General features: G+C 42.3%; 1 protein-coding gene across 6 annotated transcripts; it reads right to left on the reverse strand.

Moving 5' to 3' along the window:
* Nucleotides 1–1,042: 1,042 nt before the first annotated feature.
* On the reverse strand, nt 1,043–14,161 carry mapk8a (mitogen-activated protein kinase 8a). Of its 6 annotated transcripts, none has more exons than XM_018725107.2 (12): nt 14,087–14,161; nt 8,446–8,624; nt 8,052–8,181; nt 7,542–7,600; nt 6,901–7,039; nt 6,367–6,532; nt 5,408–5,479; nt 4,899–5,081; nt 4,579–4,703; nt 4,225–4,288; nt 3,391–3,468; nt 1,043–1,368 (listed from the first exon to the last, which is right to left on the reverse strand). In XM_018725107.2, the coding sequence occupies exons 2-12, from the start codon at nt 8,565–8,567 to the stop codon at nt 1,226–1,228; spliced, it is 1,281 nt and encodes a 426-aa protein (XP_018580623.1). In that variant the 5' UTR covers nt 8,568–8,624; nt 14,087–14,161; the 3' UTR covers nt 1,043–1,225. The 6 variants fall into 6 exon arrangements, with proteins under 6 accessions (XP_018580623.1, XP_018580625.1, XP_018580624.1 ...); XM_018725109.2 differs by lacking the exon at nt 5,408–5,479 and adding an exon at nt 5,912–5,983; XM_018725108.2 differs by lacking the exon at nt 14,087–14,161 and adding an exon at nt 13,806–13,969.
* Between the last annotated feature and the right edge of the window lie 335 nt (nt 14,162–14,496).

Genomic DNA, 14,496 nt, shown 5'->3' on the forward strand with positions numbered 1-14,496 from the left:
AATATTAGTCTACAGACAATTATTTACCCATTTATATTTATGCTGGGTACTGTTACTGGAGCAATTTTAGAGTAAGTACCTTGCTCAAGGGTACTACAGTCGTAGGTGGAGATGGAACCTGGGACCTTTCGGTCCAAAGGCAGGAGCTCTAACCATTACGCTACCAGCTGCCCCAACCCTTAATTGAAAGAATGCAGGGTTCTGACTCGCACTGCACCTCCTTATTACCAGGCCATGTAATGCCATCAACAGGCCTTTGTCCTTCCTCTTCACCTCCTTAATGATGCATGACACTGAAAAAATTCCTTAATAATCAAGGCTTATAAACTCAGGGTTCCATCAGTGACAATCAGTTTCTTACAGATTTCTGTGGTATCACATCATGCCTTGGGCTCAAGAAATTCATCAGAAGGTAAAGAAATGTAAAGTCAACCAACCACTGCAGAAAATCCAAGTATTATATCTGCTAACCTGATTGAATATCAGTTTTTAAGCTTTGACTCAGCTGTAACAAGTTCCATCAGGTCTGCAAAATGTGCTGAAAAACATTTAAAAGCAAGGAGAGTTGTTTCCAGTAAAACAACTATTCTTAACATTGTTAATCTGTGAAGTCCCTTAAAGCCAACTTCAGTACATATAAAAAAAAAAAGCTATGGCATAAATTGAAAACTTGTACAAAGAAAGTTAAATACAGGAACCTACATACCAAACATTTTAAACCTAGAGTGGAAAAGTGCATTTTTTTCAAAATCCACTCAGACCGGAAGTAGCTGCAGGAAGACCCTTATTTCTATTAAAAAAAAAATATATATATATCACCATAAAACATGAAAGCAGCGAAGGTTGAAAATTACTTCAGTATGAAAATGGGTCAAAGCAAACAAAAAGGAAATATTTAAAAATATACCATTAAAGTGTTTACATATGACAATTCTGCAGTGACATGTTTGCAAAATGCTATTGCTGCACCTTAAAAAAAAAAAAGTACTTGCAGTACTATTTCTGTGTATTTAAAATGAACTAAATACCATAGTGTTGCATTCCCACATGTCAGACTTTCTTCAGAAAATATATGCCACAATATACAGCTTAAAAAACATTAAGAAAGAGAAAAAAAAAATAAAAAATTGAAAAGAAGCTGTTGCACGCCCTACAAACTGGCCAAGGTTCTATACCACATCACTGTGGGAGCAGGGAGAGGATTATGAAGCTCGGAGGTTCAGGGTCATCTGCAGCAGCCCAGCGTCCCAGCTGAGGTCTCCAGGCTGCTGTCTGTGTCCGAGGCCATGGTTGGGTCAGTGGACATGGAGGACATGTCATTAACAGATGATGATGAGGACGGGTCCTGGGAGCCCATCATGGCTGCACCTGTGCTATGAGAAACAGAGCATTACATCACAAGTGAAACCCACCAGCCTCTCAGCCCTCACGTTCTTCACAAGCAGATGGGAAGCTTTGCTCTTTGCTGTGAGGGAGCCTCTGGCTCCAGCTGTGCCTTTTAAGGAGCAGAACAGCCCCAAAAGGCTTCCCATTGATGTACATCGCTTTGGACAAAAGCGTCTGCTAAATGAATAAATGTAAATAAATGTAAATGTAAAGTGCCCTCCTCAGGTGGAAGAGTTATCCTACCACTACCCTATGGGGAAATTAAATTAAAAACCTCAGAAAATACATGGAAATCCTACACTGACTTTTCAAATCTGCAAACTATGAACAGACAGTAACTGGACAATTTAGACCCACTTGCTCTTAAACCCTACTGAAAGTACTGTTTAGCTTATATTACAATTTCCTAAAAGCCCTGTAAATAACAGAAGACCAGTACAACCACATACCAGGGATAGACAAAATAAAATTCCAAAACACAGTAAAAGAACCCAATAAGAAGTAGGGCCATCCTTTGCCTTCAGAAGAGCATCAGTCCTTCTTGTAATGCTGTCATACAAGTCCTGAACTGCGTGCAGTGGGACAATGCACCATTCTTCAAAAAGAAAAGCTTCCAGTTATTCAAGGGATGAAGCAGGTGGAAGTGTTCCACATTGTGTGCTCCAGAGCTTCCAGAAAAGTATCAATGATGTTTACATTTGGTCACTGGGAAGGTTATGGAAGACAACAGACTTCATATAGGTGTTCAAGAGTCCACTCTTCAATTTGTCTGGCAGGATGTATAGAGCATTATCATCCTGGAATATGGGAACATCTTGAAGGGATACTGTGCACATGGTCCTGTAAAGTGGCCTTATATTTTTTGGCTGTTTTACAACCATACAGAGCAACCAAACAAGGAAACCACATGGCAAATGAGTTCAATAGACCAATCATCAGACCTAATGATTCCCATGAGGGCTGCTCAAACCATTACAGACTCCCGTAACGTTTAACTGCTGGCAGCAGGCACTGCGGGCTCATGGTATCCTTTGCTTTCTATAAATGTACATTTGTCCAGATGCAGGAAATGAGATGAAATTACTCAGTCCATTTTTTTTTTTCTTCAATTACTCATTAAATAATTTTGCTGTTTTTGTGAACAATGCACCAGAGGTTCAGGCAGGGACCATTTGGCCTCTTTGAAACTGTTACTTTCATATTGCTTTGAGAACTGACAAAATTCTAATTGTCAGATGTTTTTTTTTTATATATAAATGACCCTTTTCAGTTTTTATATGCTAATTGGCAATCAACCCAATATTATTCACTTCTACAGCTACATTTTTAATTGTTACTTCAAAACTCCTTTTTCCATGTAGGGTTTTCATTATTTTGGCCATCCCCTGTATATACACGTTACGCTATACTAGTTATAATTAATAATGTTTTACATCTTTATTTATTGACAAACCTAGTACCTCTATCCGTCTTTTCATGAAAATCTTAATAAACCTTTATAATATTATCCTACCTGCCAGCACCCACCTCCATCCCCAATATCATGGTGAGCTTATGCCATTAGTAAGCACTGCTGGTGAGAACTCAATGGGGGGTAGGGGGCAACAGCATCCTGCTACATTATTCACATAGACTATTCCCCTTCCTTCCCACCACAGATGAATGCACAAAGCCAGGGACCTTCCTCTGCACCTTGAGTACTGTAAACAAAGAGCTCTCCTCTCCCTTTAGAGCAACCAATGGTCCAACACTAAATCTCACATTAAGAGCTACCAGCAGAACTGTTTTATTCACACATTTTGTACTTCACGTCATTATGACAAAAATTGAGAAAAGTACCTGCACAACAGCAAAATTACATACGAAACAATCAGAAGTCATTTCTTCCTGTGAGGCCCTTAACAGTCCATGCCCAGTACAAATATACATCGTTGGCAACGGGCTCCCATATTTTATCCATTCATGCTGCTTCACCAGCTGGCATTGACCAATATTTTCACTAACCTAAAGAAGCCGGCTGCCCGCGGATCACGCCGTTTTTTGTTCTCTCTTCCCATTCCAGGACCTCCTTGTAAATTAACTCTAGTATGAAGGAAAGAGAAAGACAGAAAATCAGACTGACTAAAGGGATGGTAAGAAGCAGCAGAATCCAGACATATGATCTGAAATGTATTACAAGGAAAAGAAATTTGGCTTCTCAAGTAAAACACAGTCAACTTATGAGTCAGAGACTTATATATTTGTACTACTCATTCATACACTCACATTCATTAACTGCTTGTCCTTGTCAGGGTTGCAGTTGGCCTGGGGCCAATCTGTGCTAGGTTAGGAAGTTTACACCCTGGACAGGACACCAGTCCATTGTAGGGTAACCAGTCATGCACACATTCATGCACACAGTCACATACCAAGGGCAATTTAAGGTTGGCAATTCACCTTGAACGAATATCTTTGGACCATGGAAACAAACAGAAGCATCAGGAGGAAACCCATGTAGACACATGGGAACATGGGAAGTTGACACACACTAAACCCACACCCAAACAGCCCAAGTGCTATAAGGCACCTTTATAGGCAGAAGTGCCCTCTGCTCCTAATTTGTTTATATGTCGAGGAGGCGGTATAGCCATCTTTCTAATTTGAGCTCTTGTTCAACCATCCAAATATGTCTACAGCAACTATTATCACTTTGCAGTTCTTCTGGATGACTTCATAGGGCTGGACTTGGATGGTGCCAACTCCGTAAGCAATATGCAGCAACACACAGGCAGAGGCCATCTCAGCTGCACCGGCCTCAGATTACACTCACCAGGTCACAGTCACAGTACACTACACTACCTTTCCATTCCTCGACGGCATGCTCTCGCTCATCCAGTTGCTTGTCCGTGATCAGCGGTGGGGGCTGTAAGGGAGCAGGCCGAGCAGCGAGCATAACCAAAATGTCCAAGAGCACTACCATGCCTATTTGCTGCAAAATAATGGAGGCCTATCTCCCCAAGAAGGGCCAAGCTGCATGATCTACTACCACACTGTTAAAAGGCCTTTCAACCAAAATGTATGAGTATCAAGGTTATGATGCTATTTACTTACAATTCTTTAGTTCCTGCTCTGGGATGTTTTCTTCAGTAGTATTGTCAACTTGTACTCATTAAAGTCTAGACATGTGTGGCCCTCAGTTTCTAGGGCACTTACCGCTTCCACTTCGGTGGGGTCATACCACACATTGATGTAGGGATGTTGGAGGGCCTCATCCACAGAGATGCGCTTGGATGCATCTATTACCAACATCTTGGACAGTAGATCTCTGGCTTGACTCGCTGCAACAGAGACAGTCAGCAGAAGGATCAGCCTTGCACACCACACAGTAGCTGATGGCTGAATACTGTAGCTATTTTAATAACCCCCATATGCAAAGAAAACTCACATAACCACACAAAATGGATCAACAGTGACTTTGCTTTTGTGATGTATGATTAAACAAGAAAAATCCAACAAGCTAGGGGACAACTCACCCTTTAGCTTGCTGTGATCTGAGTCAGCAGGGAAAAGCACATCAGGGAAAAGCTTTTCGAAACTGTAACCTGCATAGCGTGGCCTGTTCTCCACATAGGTGCGCACAGACTGGTTGAGCTTCATCAGGAAGTCTTGCGACGGGGTACCTAGCTGCTCAATCACCTTGTTCCACTGGTCGATATCTGACAGTATGCATGTAAGGAGCACCCTGCCATGCCTCAGCTGGCTCAGTGTGTATGTCACATACACAGATCTGTTTTTTCATGTATAGAAATGTGTCTCTCTTGGAAGGCAAGGGACACAAGCGGACTAATGGGAGACAAGACAGCCACTGTTGTATACCTTGGAAGATGAATGACAACTTCACTATGTCATGTTACTCAGGAGAGAAAGACAAGGTGGAGGACAAAGAAAAAGAAAAGGGGGAGGGGCTCCGGCTGTTCAAGACAGGGTACAAGGCAACTGGGGAAAACATACACACGGTGTATGCAGTACAAGGTAAGGATACGATCAGTGCCAGGAAACAACACACTACCTCTGACCATTTCTGCCATGATGCAGCCAATAGACCAGACATCAACTGAAAAAATGAAATGACATGAGATTAACATGCAGTATGAGCAAGCAAAATGGAAAGGTGCAAATACACAGGATGAACAGATGGATAAACTGATGGTTGTTTACAGGACAGACAAAAAAATGCAAAAGACACCACAGAAAATCAGAGGCCTAACCACTGGGTGTTTACAACTAGCTTTAGAAGCAGCAGGACTGGAACGATTAATCCAAAATTTATGTTGGCATAGGGACTTATGTTTCGGGGGGTGGGGGTGTTTACAGGCACAAATACTCTTTTGCTTCCAATGCCATTTAATATACCATACCTCTTCAAATCACTTCAGAACAAAGAAATTGAAATAAAGTAAGGAGTGATGCAAAGTCTGGAATTTTTGAACTTTGGACAAAACTGAAATTTTACACCAACAAACTGCTGAAAGCAATACAAGGATACAGTCCCTTCCGGGGAAAAGGATTTTGTGCCGAACCATTTCCGCCATAATGCACCCCACAGACCAAATGTCCACTAAGTGAGTTTAGCATGAAAAAAGGAGAAAACACAAAGCATCTAGTCAGCAGGAACACAGCCATATTTTAAGTGTCCGTTATTCCGCATGCATGCAACTATATCGCTTCTTACAGAGGTGGCCTGCAGAGCAGCTGGATGCCTCACAAACTTGCCACAATAATCTGGTTAAGGCCTGTTAAATCTGTGTATTAATTTTTCTTTCAGGAAATGTTTGGAAATGATAAAGACGGGCATATTACATGACCAGGAGCACACATGATTTCAACGAAGCCAAGATTCTATTGCAGTTAGTCTAAGAGCGGCTTTAGTGGCAGAACAGTAAAGAAGAAGTCTGTAGCAAGCAGCTTCCTGGAACAAGGTAAATCTTCTTCAGCACTGACCATTGGCCTGGTATCCCATCCCCAGGATGACCTCGGGAGCCCGGTAGTAGCGTGTCACCACATATGGGGTCATTAGCAAGCCTGTGGCAGCCGTTCGAGCCAGTCCAAAGTCCAAGATTTTAAGGGTACAGTCAGACTTCACCACAATGTTACTGGGCTTCAAGTCCTGAGTAGAACAGAAAAAAATGGTTTTACTAAAAGCATCCAAGAGGCAGACATCCATTTGCCAAAATCCCATTAAAAACCATTGATTATTATAGCATCTTAGGCAGTTCAAAGGAGTGGAATAATATATACACATTTTAGTATCTTGAATTTTGGTAATAAAAGTGATAAATATATATTTATTCAAAGCACAATTTTAACATACAACAGATACACTGACATTAATGACTTCAAAAGTATATAAATGGTTCCACTGGCTCACTAAGTCCATGACAGATCTGCAGATGTGGAGAAATTATTCTCACTTTCCACAGCCTGTGTAGCTCTCACTACCCCCCACAGCCTCTACCAGAGGGAAAACCCACCCACCCTGTGGATGATACCAGCCGAGTGAAGGTGTTTGATTCCACACAGCATTTGGTAGAGCAGGTAGGAGAGCCGCTCATGGTCCAACTCCATCTGGATCACCTGGCAGAGGTTAGCGTCCATCAGTTCCATAACTAGGTACCTGCAAAGCAAAGACAGAACAGTCAAGCAAAAGGGAATCCTTCACCTCGGCACTCTGCTATACCCTCACTTTTTGTTCTCACTTTGCCACAGAGTCTTCCAACCGGGTCACACTCCCAAGTCACTGAGCAACTACAGCAGCTCTGCTTCTCTAATACAACATGGTTAAAAACCCCTGCCTTAGTCCTTTTCATACAAAAAAAACATCTGAGAGAAAGATTCATCATGCTTTCTCTGATGAATTATTTATGTCATAAAATATTCATCAATTTATTGATTAAAAACACATTTATCTTTACTTCCTAATACCCACTAATTTATATGATCTCCACCACACAGATAATTTTTTACTTTCTATGTAAAACACTGTCACAAATGGTCCCAAAATAACATCTACTACAATCAAAAAACAGAGGATCACAAAGAGTTTACCCAATACATCACTAAAATACTTTCCAAAACAGAAAGGTACCATTCTAAAGCGCTTTAGACAAAATACTCACACATCCTGAAATTCTTCAAGTGTTTTTTGTGGAGTGAATACATTTAAGAGGCCAATAATCTATGGATGTAAAAAAGAAATAAATATTATGTACCTTTCACACAATTCATCATTCTTCATTTCAAAACTGATGTACATAACTGCATAATTTTAACTTTGGAACATCACTAAAATAAGGGTAAAATACAGGTGATTCTTGTTGGCCTTTGTATTGATTGACTTATAATAGCAGTGGCCAGTTTATGCACCTCAAGAACCCGATTTTTATCCTAATAACATACGTTAACAATGCGCTGTGAGACTATTTCCGATGATGACTACTGTGATCTTAACGCTTGCTCTGAATTAACATCAGCATGGTCGGTAAATACTGCATGATAAATATTAGGTAACTATACACTCCACCCACTACAAGCTGTGGTGTGAGAACATGAAATCAGCGTTAGACCCGTCTTAAGTTCCAGAAATTCTATACTGCCAACCTGAAGCACAAGACACATCATGGACTCACGTTTTTGTGGTTGACACATTTCATGAGCACCAGCTCCCGGTAGGCTCGCTTGGCATGGGTCTGGTTCTGGAAAGGCCGACTGAGCTTCTTAATAGCAACATTTCGTTCAAGGACGTGGTCGTACGCCGAGCTGGAAAATGGGGGCCAGATTCTTGCTCAGTGCATGTCAGATTGCAACTCTACTGCAGCATTCAAATCTAAGACCATGACTTAATAACTGCTATTGGTGCTTAACAAGTACATGCAATTGCTTTTAAAAAAAAATAAAAAAAAAGGACATTACACCACTCTGGTGCATCTTGTCAGAATAACACATTTATGACAAGCAAAGACCTACACATTGTACAGACACGACACGCTCGCATTTTTACTCAAGAAAGGCAATAGAACTTACCAGACAATTCCCTGTGCTCCCGAGCCAATAGGTCGTAAGTTCTGATAGCGCTTCAAAACTGTGAACGTGGAATCCCCTACATCTACACTGTAGAACTCTTTCTCGCGCTTGTTTTTATTCATAGTTGTATCCTGGCAAGTTTTATTCTGGGCATTCAAACCAAACTTTGTTCTCAATATCTACAAAAAAAAAGAAGCATATGTAAAACATAAGCAACATTAATAGACATGCCTATTTAAGAATACATGGATCATCTCATAATACTGAGTACAAAGAGGAAACCCTTAGGCTGTCCACACTAATGCAGGCATTACCCTACTGTATAATTTATTTCTATAAGAGACAGCCTGTTTTGAGAAATGTGGCTCTAATTTTTTCGTTACAACTGATGGCAAGAACTCTGCTGGATAGTACAAGAGAACTGGTATTTTTTTATGTTTAAAAGAATAAAATCACCACTCAGAGTTGGAGTACAAGACACAGACAAAGGAGTCAAAGCAAAGTGAATTCAGTGGCTGAACAAAACAAACGACGTACTACAAGCTACTTATAGTCATCTCACCATCCACACAACAGAGCCAGGTGACACACACACTCACACACAAAGACACCCACTGAGTGCAATTTAAAATTGTGAAACCTTGTCTTTGCACTGTGGGAGGAAACCCACACAGACACTGGAAGAACACCAAACAGCACTAAACCACAAGGCTACCACCAGTTTGTGCTCCACCGCTTCACATTTACTCCGGTAAGCAATTCAACAACAGTACAAACAGTAAAGCAGAGTGCTGCCTTGACCTTCCACAGGCTTTTAGTTTCATGGGAGACATGGCTGCAGGAAGCCACCTGCTGGCTCACTAAAGCCCACCGGCACTGTATACTTTTGGTATGTTCGGTTCCCTTTCACTTAGCACTGTGTTCACAGACCTTCTGCCACTTTAAACTACTCTATGATATGAAAACAACTCATTAGGGCATTAGCACTTTTACAAATCGAATGTATGAAATGACACTCATCACCTCCTAGCAGGTCCATCCATCTGCCCAAAAATCTCTATGAAACTGGACAGCTCACTCATTTCATCTGCTTCATTGGTTAAGGGCTCTCAACACATCAACACCATAACCTAATCCTACAGATCCACCCTTATCTCAGCATACCGGCCCAGGTCATGGTGATATCTCACCTAGGCTGCCACAGCTCCCCCTTTTCTGGTTCTCCTGCCTCTGCCATCACACCTCGCCAGCTGCGTTTCACCTACTTAAAGGTTCCCTTTTCTCATCTCTCTCCACTGGCTTCCTGTAGCTGGCCGCTTTAAGTTCAAGACTGGTTATGGCCCACAAGAACACCAACGGATCCACTCCCTGATACCTAGAGGACCTGATCACTTGTTACGCTCCAACCAGTCTGCTACACTCCCCCATTTCTGGCTGCTTGGTGAACTAATCCACATGAGATCCAAAATCAGAAGCCCAGAGTTCCTCAGTTCTGGTTCCAAACTGGTAGAATGAGCTCCGCCTCTTAGTCAGAACTACTGAAGCCCTCTCAGCATTCTCTTTTGGAACAACTTCTGTCCTGCCTGATCTATCTACTTGATAATCTTTCACTGCATAATCTGTTTACAGGACTCCCTATCAATTCTATATTCAGCTACATCTGTAATAATCTGGCAAAAGCAGCGGTGTTCCAATAATTGACTGTACTTCGAGGATGCCACGTCTGCATGTTTGAAATGCAGTTTTGTTTATTCTGAGCTGTAAACTGCTTTGGAAAAGGGCATCTACTAAATGAATAAACGTAATGTAGACTGTGATACGCAAGGTAGGGACCAGAGTATCCAACAATGTCTTGTGGAAACTGCACAAATATAAAGTAGGACTTAGCGTTACGGGACAAAGCTGGATGCATAGAACCAATGTAAAAATAAATAAATAAATAATGCCTGTATTTTGCTTAGATTTTCATTTTAGGTACAGGGGGTGTAGTCGCCCCTCCTGCAGAAACTTTACTAAATAGTTACATTATATACAGTAACTCAATGCAGCAGAGAACCGAGGTTCTGTGGAAACTCTCACACACACACACACACACACACACACACACACACACACACACAGTCTGAAACTGCTTGTCCCGAGTGGGGTAGCGGCAAACCAGAGCCTAACCCGGCAACACAGGGCGCAAGGCTGGAGGGGGATGGGACACACCCTGGACGGGACGCCAGTCCGTTGGAAGCAGCTGGGCCACCGCGCACCCCCTCTTCTGTGGAAACTGACACATACAAATAATTTCTTGATGATTTGTTTCAGAATGGGGGGAACGCCCCACAACTCGTTCACACATTAAGTGTTATATAAATCATTCTTTATAATAATTATACCCCCTAAAAGCTTTCTGCATATCCCTGGAGGTACCGCCGTTTGGGAAACACTGGCTGACTAAAAGGAGTGCAAAAAAAATTCTTATGTTTATCAACTTCACAAAAGTCTGCAACACTGTCGAATGTGCTACTGAAGTACAATCTTATTTTTGCCACAGGATTTAAGAGGAAACGCCCAGCAAGGCTTCTGCCTGAAGGTAACATTGCCTACAATGGCAATTTAGCCACGACTTCACTAGTGAGACTCCAGTAACAGCTAAACTTTTGCTCCATTTCATTAGACTCTACAGGAAGTCAAAAACTATGGTTCACTGCATGAGGCTGCTAGTAATATAAAGGAAATCAATAACCTGCGAATGCATGTTTGCTTTGTGCAAGCCAAGTAATAATTACATTTACATTTATTCATTTAGCACACGCTTTTCTCCAAAGTGACTTCCAATGAACTCTATGTAGCGTTATCAGCCCACACACCTTATTCACCAAGGTGACTTACACTGCTAGATACACTACTTACACTGGGTCACTTATCCATGCATCAGTGGAACACACTCTCTTTGTCACTCACACACTATGGGGGAACCTGAACAGCCCGTCTTTGGACTGTGGGAGGAAACCGGAGCACCCGGAAGAAACCCACGGAGACACGGGGAGAACATGCAAACTCCACAGAGACTGAGCGGGGATGGAACCCACGTTCTCTCGCACCACTCAGGCATTGTGAGACAGCAGCGCTACTCGCTGTGGCACCGTGGCACCCATAATTACACCTGACAAAATACCTTAGGGTAAAAAGCCTGAAAAAAGGCCTACAGAGTGTGGGCATTATGGTGTGTGTCTGCAAGCACTACGACTGGTCATCTTCACTTTTACTCCATATGGAATTATGCTGTGCCAAGATTTATCACAAGTGTGACTAGTAGAACCTTCTTTTCATACCTACCAGGTTTAGACTCATCCATGCATTACTGTCAAACATTAAACCTAATCCAGCCATGAGCTCAAAGCCTAAAACTAGTCTGTATAGTTATACTGGTGGTGTATGTAAAGATTTCCCGATCTCTCTTGGGAAACTGGGCTTAGCACATGAAAGATGCTTTAAAAACCGAAGTCTTCAGATCTGTACAGACCCAAAAATCTCTGGGAGAAAGGGGGAGTTGGACTAAAGGGCATTAAATGCAATCAACGTCAGGCAACATCCACATTACTGATCCCTGTATTAACTGTCTTTATGATCAGAAACATTTAAGGTGTCATAACTGGAGGGATGATGTGCTACAATAAAGTTCATCTTTTCATGCATTTTACCCAAATCAACCCCCAAGTAATGATATGTATGGTACATCAATTACTTATGAAGAATGACAGTAAAGTAAAAATCTCAGACACCACAAACTTGAGCCACTTGGCACAGAATAACCTATTCGGCCTCAATTTAAGCCCCCGGTGTAAACAATCGATACCATTACGAACTTCTGCAGCCTTGAAATTACCTTGGTCAATTCTGGGCCTTTATATACAGTATTTTACAATAAACAATCCAAATTAAGTGTCGGCACTGACCTGCGATACGGAAATAATAAATATTGCGCATGCATGTGGACTTAAAGCACCTGTTTACAAACAAACATACAGAACGAATGTCAGCGATGGATCATTTTAATAGTATATAAACATTCCGCAGAGATCTTTGTTAAAAATTGAAATAAAATGAAAAGCATCCCTTTAAACAGGCCGGCTAGGGCGTCACGAACCTAACGCTTCTGATCCGGTTACCACTGCAAATGAACTGCTTCAATACTTTTTAAAACTCAGATCATACATCGAATAGCAACAGCTAACGGAAATAAACCTGTCAAACACCAGAAAAAAGGGATTTTCATTTTATAACCCAACCAAAAAATCTAAGACCAACATTCTTGATTCTACCCATCAGCTAAAAGCCTTTAGACAACACTTGTAAGGTGGCCAGTGTTATACGTTAAGCTACATAAGATGATTTGCATATTTTATGTATAATAAGGTATTCCTGTTGTATTCGGTGTAAAATCATGGTCAAAAGTACATAGCAGGGGGTGAGATTCCAATAAAAAACCTCAGATTACAAGGTGGCAGTGCTGGCTATGCCAGATGCTGGTGACCACATGTATGAAACACACACACACACACACACACAAGATCTTCTAGTTCTAGTTTAGCAGAGGATTCGCTGCGCTCTTTTTCACGTTTTTAAAACCTGTCAACATCTCCTGTTGACCTACTGCACAACATCATCGCCGAAGGGAAAAACGAGGTGGAGCAACGTCTTCAAACATCATCCTTCTTTGCAAAAATGACACCGCTGACCCGAACAGGCTGATGTTTTACATAAAAAAAAGCAAAAAAAAAAAAAAAAATGTGAACACGCTTGGCCAGACACCCAACACATGAGCAATCTCATAACACACGTGGCGAATAACAACAGACAGTAATTTTGTACAGTAAATACTGCTAACACCCAATAAACACACAGACTGAACAGCCGACTTGTTTTGTATCATATCAATATAAAATATTATTTCTCACAAAAGCTAGAGTAACAAGACCACGCAGGTTAAGATTCGTGTCTAATTAGTTATCCAGGTTAGGTTTACCCAGCAGCGGCACAGCCAGCAGTTACTGTGTGTCTGGGAACCGGCGAAAGCTCCGGCCGGGTTGCTAAATAATCATGGCTATTAATGGCGCACTAATCTCTGTGAAACAACAAAGAAGTGCAGCACGCGAGAAGGATTTAGGAGACTTTGCCGAGCGCGAGCCACGGTCGCCAGTTTTAACAATACGTCGGTTGAGTGAACGAGTCGACCGCCGCGCGCGGACCCTCAGGCACCGCTAATCTCTGGTCTGGGCACCTTAACACCGTCAACACGCGGCTAAGGACCAAAAAAAAAAACACACACAGGCGCGTACACACACATTTTGTTACACCAGCTCCCCTACCGGATGTGGGTAAATCGGGTACCGAGACAGCTGTGTCGTTGGAGAAAGCGCTGCCAATCCCACGGAATGCGAAGGGGGCTGAGGCAGGCAGGCAGCAAGGAAATCCCGTCTTTTCTGCGCGCACCCTTCCCCCCACACACACACAGCCACGGCCGCGGCTTCAAAAAAAACACTCCACTACTTTCCCTCACCGACCCGAAACAGCGCGGCTCTCTGCCACTACACCCACAACCCTTCCAAACGCGAACAAATTGCTTTGTGGTAAATGAGCGTTACTGTACCGCTGTGAAACACAAGCTGTCAGCATTCACTGGGCTACCGCACACTTTACGATGGCAGGCCGCGCGTTCACTGCACAATACATGCGTCACAATCACTGCGGGACTTGTGCGTACAACGTCACGTCGTTTTGCGCCTCGGTCAGACGGCAACGTGGACTACAGTGTTTTTTGACGCAATCCCCCCCCCGGCCTTAGACAAAAAGGAAGCGTATCCAACTGTAGGTGGCAGACCTACGGAAATGAATAGGCTAATGGAAAACATACTGCATCGTGTGTCATATTATGTAACTTGTACTTACGGTGTGAATATGAGCAAATCTCCCCCAAACACTCGCAGTTGCGGTTTCCTTAAATTTGATCCTTCTATCCTTCCATTTTGCGAAAGTCCCAAGGGGATATTCCTTATGTGA

The sequence above is a fragment of the Scleropages formosus genome, chromosome 8 (genome assembly GCF_900964775.1).
Source record: "Scleropages formosus chromosome 8, fSclFor1.1, whole genome shotgun sequence".
Classification (NCBI taxonomy): Eukaryota; Metazoa; Chordata; class Actinopteri; order Osteoglossiformes; family Osteoglossidae; genus Scleropages; species Scleropages formosus.

Excerpts from the sequence above, each read along its gene's own strand:
- mapk8a (XM_018725107.2), bottom strand. The coding sequence starts at position 8,567 with ATGAATAAAAACAAGCGCGAGAAAGAGTTCTACAGTGTAGATGTAGGG. Across the intron at positions 7,040-7,541 it reads CTTGAAGAATTTCAGGATGT|GTACCTAGTTATGGAACTGA; the intron begins GTGAGTATTTTG and ends TTTGCTTTGCAG. Across the intron at positions 3,469-4,224 it reads TGCCGTCGAGGAATGGAAAG|AGTTAATTTACAAGGAGGTC; the intron begins GTAGTGTAGTGT and ends CCTTCATACTAG.